The sequence below is a fragment of the Liolophura sinensis genome, chromosome 13 (assembly GCF_032854445.1).
Source record: "Liolophura sinensis isolate JHLJ2023 chromosome 13, CUHK_Ljap_v2, whole genome shotgun sequence".
Classification (NCBI taxonomy): domain Eukaryota; kingdom Metazoa; phylum Mollusca; class Polyplacophora; order Chitonida; family Chitonidae; genus Liolophura; species Liolophura sinensis.
The window spans coordinates 5,265,431-5,275,926 of record NC_088307.1 but is presented as its reverse complement, the minus strand read 5'-3'; the positions used below and the strand labels follow the sequence as shown (position 1 = coordinate 5,275,926).

Genomic DNA, 10,496 nt, shown 5'->3' with positions numbered 1-10,496 from the left:
TCTGTATACTAAGACTGAATGAGACATCATATCTATTACTTGTCTACTATACATCATTTCTGGCGTCTTTGGCATGACATTTTAGTGAGGTTTTATGTCTGAATTAGGACTGATCTGTACAAGATACACACAACATTAAACTGAAAAGAAACAAACCAAACAACAAACTGCTGGGTGGTATTTCATAACTGTCACACAAAGAACAAAAATCGTACGGAGTATCAAAATATCTGTTTATTACGAAAACCTTCAATATACCCTTTGGTCAGGGTTTCGTAGCACTGGTATGTGAGAAGTGAGAAACTGGTGCTTTTGTGTAAATAGGTTCATAAAATCTACACGGTCGTATCATTAACATTAAAACTGACAAAAACATAGCTGTGAATGCCTAAATACGTACGTAGCTAGTTCATCGCAGGAAGTCAAGGAAGATAACTCCACCGATTTGTCTCAGTTTTAGGCTGCATTAGCACACGTATTCCTGCACAGTACAAGGGCTTTATGAAATCTGTATACTGTATCATTATATTTATTAATCTTATTTTCTTGCAATTTATTCTTCTTTTATGTTTTTGGTAACTGTACAGCATTGCAGAAAATTGTCATGGTATTTTTCACCAGCGAACTGCTGTACAACGTTGGTGAATAACCACATGAAATTTCATGTGATTATTAGCAAATTGCCTGTAACTTCACACAACTTTTTACCAACTGATCACCCTTCTGTATGAATGTTCAAACAGCAGGGTGATCAGCTCATCAAAACTACCAGGAAATTATAATGTATAAATACTATGTACCAAAACATAGTTTAGGCTCGCACAGATTTGATAAGGACGTGAGTAAGCGATATCAGCATTCCACCTACACAGACAAGATGGAGATTTGTCTGACCTTTGACCTATTAAATATGATCGAAGATCTGCACCACTCATGTTTTTGGTACATATATTGCTAGTGTCTACGTATCTGGAATGCTAGTTTCTCACAAGAGTTCAAAGTCCTTGACAACTACATATCATGCAATGCACCAATCAGAATTCACTTTCTGAAAATCTTCATCTTCAACCATACTCTGGATAAGCCAATCATATCCATGATGTCAGCATGCAACAATTTTTGTTAGACTCGCTCTTATTGGTTAATAATGAAATGTACAACAGAACACATCCATTTTTTGACTGGTTTGTAGTCCCGACTTTGGCCTGCTCCAGTTCAGCTACAGATGAAAACATGACACAGTTTTTTTCTCCATGAATCATATTTTACAGAGACTACAAAACAGAGTCTGAAATATTCCTGGATTCCACGGGTAAGGAGGTCACACTCGTTTTCTGTCGGCCAGAACTCTAACAATACTACCCAGTCCACCAATTCGGTATGTCTGAAAAAAGGGAATGAAGAAGGTATTATAGACAGATTTATGAATTGTTGTTCAACATGTGACTTTGATCAAGATCGCTAATCAAGGTCAGGACTGAGCACAAACCTGGTGTGTTTTGTGGCTGGGATTCAAAGACCTTACGACTTGAGCTACATGCCAATATCTAGGAACTTTTGACTTGATGACAAATTCAATAACTTACTGATAAACTCAAAATGCATGACAACATCAGAGAGATGGAAAAAAACATTAATTTAAAACTTCTCCATACATACAGTTTAGCCATGAAGCCATCATATGGTACAAATCAGGGGACACTTTCACAAATGTCTGTAAGTCAGAACTTCTTTTTGTATATATGGCACTGTCTGGGTTATAGCGCCGTAATGCAAATGTGACTTTATACCAGAAAAGTTGGGAAAAATTTGATTTACAAAGCCGAAAGTGGGCCTTGAACAGCAAGTTCTGAACATTTCGGTTACTAAAACCACATATTAAAAGACTCAAAACCCAAATGGATTTTATACATTAATTGCTGGTCAGAGGCCAGTAAATTTGGTCGGGCTGGTAGAGTTAAACGAGCAATGGTTCAACTGGCCTGTAAATTATCAGCCTTTACTTCAGTTACACCTGATGGTACCACACTTATAAAAATCTAAAAAAAGTCTCCCAGTCTCTAAGATCTGGTAACATATCAAAGGAATGTGGCATTTTAAGATAGTTTCATGCACATTAGCACAGCGTGAAAATTCTGTTTTTCACCTAAAATACAAAGATACATATTTTGCCTGATTTTTTCTCAGTTCTGGTCATCTTGGTAAGATTTCATCAAGTTTTTTTGGAAGGTAGGGCAGTATTCTACTGGCACAATGTTAATTTCAGTACCAAAGTTAACAACCTTTACTTGCTTATGAAATGTATTTTTCCTTGCAAATTTTCAGGGCAAATTCAAGAATTAGCACACACCTTTTCATGCCAGGTAAGGAGGACAGCACTGCTACCCTCTGACGGCACCTCAAATCCCCGGTAAATGTATTTCATCAACATATCCGTCTGCTTTTCGTCCAGAGATTTAACCGCTGGCTCTATGTCAGAACTTTTGAAGGAAGTTAACACTCTGAGGGCTAACTGAGCAGCTCGGTCCTATATATGAACAGAAAACCTATGCATGAAGTGTAAAAATGGTAAATTTTGTCAACAAATAACTGGCCTAAGTTCGTTTGCTTTGAAACATGGATTAAACATTTGTTACAACACAACTCAATCTGCAAAATTTCACTTAATATAAGGTCCTGGTCATATTCATGGAAGGAAGTATTTAAAAACTGCCTCCAGAAAGGATTCCATCTCCACATCTAACCATGTAACTGACAAACCGTCTGACTGAAAGCTACAGCCACAACAGTGACAGCTCACTGGTTAGAAGCTGATTGATTGCGCAATGCAACAAGAGCCGTGCTTTAGCCGAATGCTTCATCACAGCCACTCACCAAACGCCTGACAAACCCTCTGACTTAAAGCTGCAGCCAAACAAGTAAGAGCTGGATTCAAGCCTGTGGCATCACTCTGTCTTCAGGTAAAAATCAGGTGACTAAAACAAGACGACCATTCTTACCTTGATTGTTGTGTTCTTGCTCAGGAGAGGGGCGTGGTTTAATACATGTTTCAGGGCCTCAGCTTGTCTGTTCGTGGCTACGAGTCAAGGAAATTTAAGCAACAGGGATGTACCGTAGCGTAAACAACACATGTACATGTGATATTTTAGCTCATGTGATTTCATAAATTTAGTACACAAAAGCAATGTTAGATGTACGATTTTACCATCGTTGCAACAATTTCTAACCAAATAATTTGACCTGTTTACTTTTCCACAATAATATATTACACCAAAACTTAAAAAGTATGAATATATTAAAATATCTGAAACATACATATCGGGGGGTGAGGGTGGGAGGGGGGGGGGGGGGGCGCTGGTTTCATTTACATGAAATTGTTTCACCCGGAATTTAAAGAGCAGACAAAAATACTTAAAATACAGTAAAAAGATCAGGACTATCGGTGAAGTAAACCATCACCAAATAAGTGAAAAACCTCATGGATTTGAAACTGAAATTCAAACTTTTGAACATATGTTTTTGTTTTTGTTTTTTGGGGGTTTTTTTGGCAATTAGCAGGGCTCCTAGAGGTGATAAATAACAAGGGCTAAAGGGCACATTATGTCCTACATTTTTTATCATGACATCTTATTCAAAGACATTCTCACCCAGGTTAAAATTCGCTTTGATGACATCTCCACTAGTAACCTTACACAACTAAAGGGAGTGCTGATGACTGCGCGAGAAAAGCTGTGACATTACATCAAAATTAGCAAATGAGCAAATTACCTAGTTACTTTAGCGACTATCTGTTATGGCAAAAGTGACCCTTTCAACCAATGAGCCATGAGGTCATCAGGTGATTACATTCAGGCAATTAGGGCAGACAAGGATTGAGAAATCAAGTGAACTTTCATTATGACAAAGTGCTGAAATACTTGCAAATATTAATATTGCTTTGGTATATTATATAATGCAGAAGAACCCTATCAAGTACTACAAGACAGCAATATGAAGGGTTTAACGTTGCATCATGAATAAACTCTCCCCTAGTCCTACGACAAACTGGGATGAGTCATTACACTTCATAAACTGAAGACACAGTCAGTACTTTAATTCTACTTTAAAAACATGAAATAACATTTAAACGATATTTAAGAGAACTCCTGCAAGTTAAAGCGACGACGGTGAACTTGTATCTTGGTAAAAATATAGAAAGAATGAAACGGCTTTACGCCTTGCAAGTGAAGCGTGCAAAGGATATTGTGACAAAAGTGTGTTGATCTCCCCTTCATTCGGTCCGGCTTCGCCGTCTTCCTCGACATTTTCGTCCTGAAATTTGTCCTCGTCGAACTGGTCAACGTCGACTTTGCGAAATCTGGACTGTCCTGTATTTTTTGACATGTTAAAAAACCTCTTGGTTTAACCTAAATCGGCCGGAGTTATTAACTAAAACAGGAAGGAAAAGACAACACCACACTGCGACCAGTCACACCCCGGAAGTTAACTGGTTTCCCATCGTTTACCTTAGTTCCATGTGCACATCCGGCACATACAGCAGTAGCCTAATCATATGCCCAACAGACTGTATAGCCCTATGCAATATCGTCTGACATGTGAGAGATGAAATTGTCAACAGCCATTCTCTTTTGTCCTCTTTCATTAAATGGTATTGTTTCGTGGTTCTGGTCCATAGCTTATAACCCCTTACAAATTATGCATTTAGTTTCTAAATTTAAGTTGAAATGCAGGCCGGTACGCAGAAATTCTAGCTCGTACGTAGGATCAGTCGGGAGGTAGAGGTTGGGTAGGCCTACTGGTGTGGATTGGGGAAGAAGTGGCCCATTTCAGATGAAAAGTGGAACGATAATTTCTACCGTTTTGGTATTCGGTATTTATTGACCAATGATATACTGACAATTTCCAATGCCCATATCATTGTTTAGTCTCAGTACATTTAAGATACGATGTTCTGGATGTAGGCCAATACTGTATGTGCCTTTACAAAACACATGTACATCGCAGCAGTTCAAAAAGTACATAAAAGCAAAAAAAAATTCAACTCTAGGTTCATATATGTTTGTATGTATACATATAAAGTTTAATTATGCGGATTTAGGTAAAACAATAAAATGCGACCATACGTTTTGGCCATTCTAACGCACATGAGCCACTATATATCGGTCCAGTAAACAAGGTTTTGGTCCTTCAGACAGCCATCGACGAATTTCAGTTGATTTCTCCTGACATGAAGCTGGCATACGCTACAGAGTTGTTCTTTTCTAGATAACACTATGTACTTTCGGGGTGGTGAGTGAAGTACTGGCATTTCTATATCCTTGGCAGCACAGGACTGAGAGACGGGAAAGCGTATATCCCCGACCACTCTGACAATCCCAGCCCCCTGCAGACAAGCCTGAAAGTGGAAACACCGATATACTGAATTCCTGGAAGAAAGTGGTTGAAGTTTAGACTGGAACAGTTTTGTGGTCTCGGGTCCTATATCTAGTTAAACGTGAAGGGGTCTGAGATTTTGATATGGCTTCTTATTGCTATGTTAACAAGACAACTGTGAGTTATACAAATCCCATCTGCCTCGCCCGTGCTTTGTCATTGAAATTTGGTGGAAGTGTGGCGTGACATTCTGCCGGCACATGGTGCATTAGTCCTTAAAGGAGATTAAAAGGCAAAAAAAAATGATGTAAACTACAGATGGAAGAGAGTCAAAAGTTATTTGTAAATATGGTTTTAAATATTTTTTCGATTTCCTTTAGGAGCAAATTTGAAAATAACTTTTCTGTTATAATGTTTTATGCTTTTAGAATAAAACGACCCCTTTCATGAACAAAAACCCTTGCTCGAGTACAGACCATTGTAATGGTAAATGAATCTAGAAACGTGCGCCCATAATAGGCTATTTCACCGGAAGTCAATGGGATTACGGTAGAAAATAGCCTCGTTTTGACCTTTTCCGCCATCAACTTTCATCCAACATGGTCAGTGTAAACGAAGAACGATGTACATCTGCGACAATCGTCTCTATGATCAAAATAAATTGCCCAGTCACTGTACCGAAATAATCAGTGATAAATTTACTCTAAGCTGAAAAGTCCATTTACTTGCTGTCGGTGCCATTTGTACTTTGAATATCGATGATAATGTCATGTAGCTCGTTGTTTACGTCTCTGTGTTTGAGTGGTGTAACATGTATCGGTATTCACGTGTGAACCAGTGACGTTTTCGTACGGTTTCCCTAAGGAGTCGTACTAAGTACAAATAAAGCAGTCAGTACAGATAACGCTCAACACCATTTTAGCATGTGATTTTCTAATCTGAGTATATGACCTGTGGATATTTAGCAATCACTTCCACCAACACAACAGTATCGTATGCACCGAATAATCTATCCTACCCCAGCATTCCATCACTGCACCACTGATAGTTTTACATTGTAAGAATGTCGTTGCATTTTTGCCTTATCTCGTTTCTCGGCCATTTACACCAGTAAGAACATTTCTGCGATGACAGTGCAGAAGCGTTATTTAGGTAAGGAGAAACTTGTAAATGGCAGAGAAAAAAGATGCAATAAAAAGTGATTGGTCGTGGGTTTCACTCAAACTCTGGTTTCCTCTCACTATGCTGCTGGTTGCCGTTATAAGTATAATGGAGTACGGCAACCTGCGGATGGTCCTGGGTTTCTTCCAGGCTCTGCCCGGTTCCTCCCACCATAATGCTAGCTGCCGTCGTATAAGTGAAATATTGTTGAATACAGCGCAAAAAACCCATCAAATGAATAAATAAATGGGAATCCAAGTTACATATTCGCAAGTACTTGTCGGTTATATCTCGTGTCAGTGGGAGGCATGCTGGCCTGACAGAAATCATACTGAAATACTTTAGAGTACTGGTATGGAGTAAATTGTTGATTTACTGAAGTCACTGTACATTCGGGAAAAATGTATTTTTGAAACCTTACTATTCCCTAATCACAACTGAATGGAGAGAAAGGTTGATGTGACAGTCAATTTTTAGGAGACCCTCACCTAAGTCTTAAAGCTGAACTCTGTTTTCCTGTTTCATGCTTGTAAGTTGTGTGCCTGTGATGAGTTCATTAATAAATATATATTGAATTAGTTTCACTTCATTCCTCTTGTTGTAGGTGAAGGTCAAGGCCAAGGACCTCAGGGGTCAGAAGAAAGATGACCTTTTGAAAAAACTGGATAGTCTTAAAAATGTGAGTCCCTACAAATGAGAGCTACTTTCTTTTTCACCAATCGGAGAAACTAATCTGGATTTATGAGAGCTACTTTTTGGTTTGTTTGTCTAATATGTCTATCTAACAATCATAAGCCCATTGATAACGAATCATTGAGCATCAATTGTATTATGTTCAGTCACATTAAGCTGTTTTTCTGAAGTAAGGTTTTTTCTTTTGGGTTCTGCCAGCTCCGATAGCACAGTTGGTAGAGTGTCCGCTTTGGCAATGGTAGATCCGGGGTCAATCCTATTCGAGGCATACCTCAGACCTTAAAAGAGGAAATTGTAACTTCAGCGCTTGGTGTTCAGTATGAAGGGGATAGCGTATAATGCCTCGGGCGGGGCAGCTTACTTGCCTTCGGTAAGGCGTCTCCGTGAAGCAGCACTAGATAAAAGAGCGGTGGAAATCTGTCCTGCAACAACGAGGCACATTGCATGCACTCTAAGGATTCCTTTGTCTTCATGTGACTGCCCGGCATGGGAACAAATGTTTTGGGGGCCTCCGTGGCTCAGTTGGTTAGCCCGCTAGCACAGCATTATGACTCAGGAGCCTCTCACCAATGCGGTCGCTGTGAGTGCAAGTCCTGCTCATGCTGGCTTCCTCTCAGGCTGTATGTGGGAAGATCTGCCAGCCACCTGCTGATGGCCATGGGTTTCCCTTGGGCTCTGCCCAGTTTCCTCCCACCATAATGCTTGCCGCCATCGTATAAGTGAAATATTCTTGAGTATGGCATGAAACACCAATAAAATAGATAAATAAATCATAAGACCGAAAAATTGTTAAGTACGAAGTTAAACCCCAAGCACTCACTCGCTCACTCTTCTGGGTACTAGCAAGGTTTTGCTACCTGTAAATCTTGCAGATGTCAAGTAAGTGAATTAGGGTAAATAAGTGAACTAGGGTAAACAAGTGAACTAGGGTAAATAAGTGAACTAGGGTGAAAAAGTGAATTAGGGTAAGTGACCAAAAATTTCTCCCAGCACTTTTAGAAGCAAATAAATGTTTTGTAGATTTGTATAAATTTTGCAGATGAAACTTACATTCTTCCAGACAATATGACCCTACCTTTCGAACAAATCTCAAATCTTTAGAAGATCCATAGAACTCTCTGAATCAGCCAAAAGTGAGAAACTCGCTCATGGAAAGTACGTTAGGTCATTTATTATATTCTTAAGCGTTCCATAATTATTAAAAACGAAAAACACTCCTCATAGGAAATAAATCGAAAAAAATGTTTGGCACAAATGATGAATATCTGATCTGAGACTATCTGAAGAATCTTATTTCATTCTGGATCGATAGGACTGACGTGCCATAATTTGTAGGTGGAAGCTTTTTTTTTTGTTTTTTTGTTTGAAAACCTATGTTGTGAAATTTCTATTTAATCATTCCCTGTTTTCAGGAGCTGGCCACTCTGCGTGTAACCAAGGTAACCGGCGGTCAGGCCAACAAACTGTCTAAAATGTGAGTTAGGTGTGATGTTTTAGTTTTGACCTTTTGAGGTCTGATATTGATTGTGATAGGTATGTGGAGCGGAGTTACTTTCATTTGACATCAGAATGTATTTTAACTCTTCATGTGCAGATATTGTCTCCTTTAAGTTGTATTTGGAAATAAGGAAAAATTTTGAAAAATGTTCCTGATTTCACACCTTGTTGCTTGTGGGAAAGTTTACCAGTTACTAACTGAAGACCTTTGTTTTACTCCATGCGGTCTTTTAGTGTTAGCTGAAAGAGTTCTCCCTCCTTTGAACTTGTCTGACTTGGTTTGTACTTACCAATTTTCATTGCAAACCGTCCTTTCTCTCCAGTTGCATTCTTGTATGTTCATTTACTCTGACATGAGTTCATTTACATCTGTGATCATTGGTCTTTGTATATTTCTGTTTGGAACAGTTTTATTTACTCAATTCAACCATGACCTATACGTGTTGTGTATTCTCTCATTTCAGCTGCACAGTGAGGAAGTCAATAGCCCGTGTTCTTACAGTCATTAACCAAACTCAGAAGGAAAACTTGAGGAAATTTTACAGAGGCAAGAAGTATAAGCCCAAGGATCTGCGTATGAAGAAAACACGAGCTATGCGCCGAGCCTTGACGCCGTACGAGCGAAGCCGCAAGACCGACAAGCAGGCAAAGAAAGAGCGTGTCTGGCCGATGAGGAAGTACGCCGTCAAATGTTGAAAGACTATTAACAGATGTTTGGACAGTGTCGAGTAAAAAAAGAAAAAAATAAATCTGTAAAATAAATATTTTCGCAGTTTTGGTGTGTGTCCATTTTAGTGGATTTCTTAAAATGTTTGGGACAGAATTATGTGAAACGTAAGTTGACTTCCGTTTTTGGACCAAGCTTTAGAACCGGACGTCATGGCCATTTTTCTGCATCATGATGGGGCTTCCGTAACTCGGTTAGCGCGCTAGCGCAGCGTAATGACCCGTAATGGGGGTGCAGGTTGTCCAGTAGGAGGCTATTTTCTCTGGGCCAGCCTGTGTCTTCCAAACAAAAACCTTACCGCAGTCCAGTAGGTCAAATATTCTCAATTACAGTCTAACGGTTAAGCATTCTGTGAAATAAATTTATGCAGAGTGAACCCTCAGCCCTCGCTCAAAATTCCGACGTGCCCTGGCTTACGACCAACATATTGCTTCACCAACAAGGGGCTATATTAGCTGTTGATGTAAGTGAACTCTGTTTGACTTGTAAGTCTCCAACCAGTAACGGACCATTCGTTTATCCCTTGTCACGAAACAGTTTTGCGGGCCTTTAGTAAAAACGATGTTATTCTGAATTGAACTTAACTGTACACGGCTTCACTGAGTTTTGAACCGTTTTGTCACATTTTTTATGGAATTATGGCGATTTTCGTTGTGTTCTGAATTTACCTATTAGGCTAACGTTTCAAACCGGTAGGAGATATGGTTGACGGAAACAATACTTCCAGAGCTTGTTGGTATCTGCTTATCAGTCCGATATTGATCTGAGATTAGAGTTGGCAAACTTTTGTTCCCAAAACCAACGTCACAGCGCGCTCTATTTAAAACCTGACGCAATTACCTGCTCTTGTCAAATATGTCGCGGTTATCAGCACAACCAGTCAATTTGAGCATAACGAAGGAATCTCGGACCCATTCGGCCAATGAAATAACAGATCGACGTTGAGCTAACGACAAATGGACAGGCGAAAAGATACGGAACATAAATGCCTTCAAACTTAAAGCAGTTGAAACGTATTTGATACCTAAATTTTGTTTCAAACGCC

The 10,496-nt window shown here is 39.3% G+C and overlaps 2 protein-coding genes across 2 annotated transcripts; one reads left to right on the top strand and one right to left on the bottom strand.

Annotated features, from left to right (window-relative positions):
• Positions 1 to 216: 216 nt before the first annotated feature.
• On the bottom strand, positions 217 to 4,487 carry LOC135480432 (actin-related protein 2/3 complex subunit 5-like). The gene is made up of 4 exons (XM_064760262.1): positions 4,244 to 4,487; positions 3,000 to 3,072; positions 2,351 to 2,527; positions 217 to 1,384 (listed from the first exon to the last, which is right to left on the bottom strand). The coding sequence occupies exons 1-4, from the start codon at positions 4,381 to 4,383 to the stop codon at positions 1,322 to 1,324; spliced, it is 453 nt and encodes a 150-aa protein (XP_064616332.1). The 5' UTR covers positions 4,384 to 4,487; the 3' UTR covers positions 217 to 1,321.
• A 1,463-nt stretch (positions 4,488 to 5,950) lies between these two features.
• Positions 5,951 to 9,488, top strand: LOC135480686 (large ribosomal subunit protein uL29-like). The gene is made up of 4 exons (XM_064760587.1): positions 5,951 to 5,975; positions 7,139 to 7,213; positions 8,640 to 8,701; positions 9,189 to 9,488. The coding sequence occupies exons 1-4, from the start codon at positions 5,973 to 5,975 to the stop codon at positions 9,418 to 9,420; spliced, it is 372 nt and encodes a 123-aa protein (XP_064616657.1). The 5' UTR covers positions 5,951 to 5,972; the 3' UTR covers positions 9,421 to 9,488.
• Positions 9,489 to 10,496: the final 1,008 nt, after the last annotated feature.

What these genes read in the sequence shown, in the direction of transcription:
- LOC135480686 (XM_064760587.1), top strand. An exon ending in AACTGGATAGTCTTAAAAAT is followed by an intron (nt 7,214 to 8,639) that starts GTGAGTCCCTAC and finishes CCCTGTTTTCAG; the next exon opens with GAGCTGGCCACTCTGCGTGT. An exon ending in GCCAACAAACTGTCTAAAAT is followed by an intron (nt 8,702 to 9,188) that starts GTGAGTTAGGTG and finishes CTCTCATTTCAG; the next exon opens with CTGCACAGTGAGGAAGTCAA.
- LOC135480432 (XM_064760262.1), bottom strand. Translation starts at nt 4,383, where the DNA reads ATGTCAAAAAATACAGGACAGTCCAGATTTCGCAAAGTCGACGTTGAC. An exon ending in ATCAACACACTTTTGTCACA is followed by an intron (nt 3,073 to 4,243) that starts ATATCCTTTGCA and finishes ACTCGTAGCCAC; the next exon opens with GAACAGACAAGCTGAGGCCC. An exon ending in TCCTTACCTGGCATGAAAAG is followed by an intron (nt 1,385 to 2,350) that starts GTGTGTGCTAAT and finishes CCCTTTTTTCAG; the next exon opens with ACATACCGAATTGGTGGACT.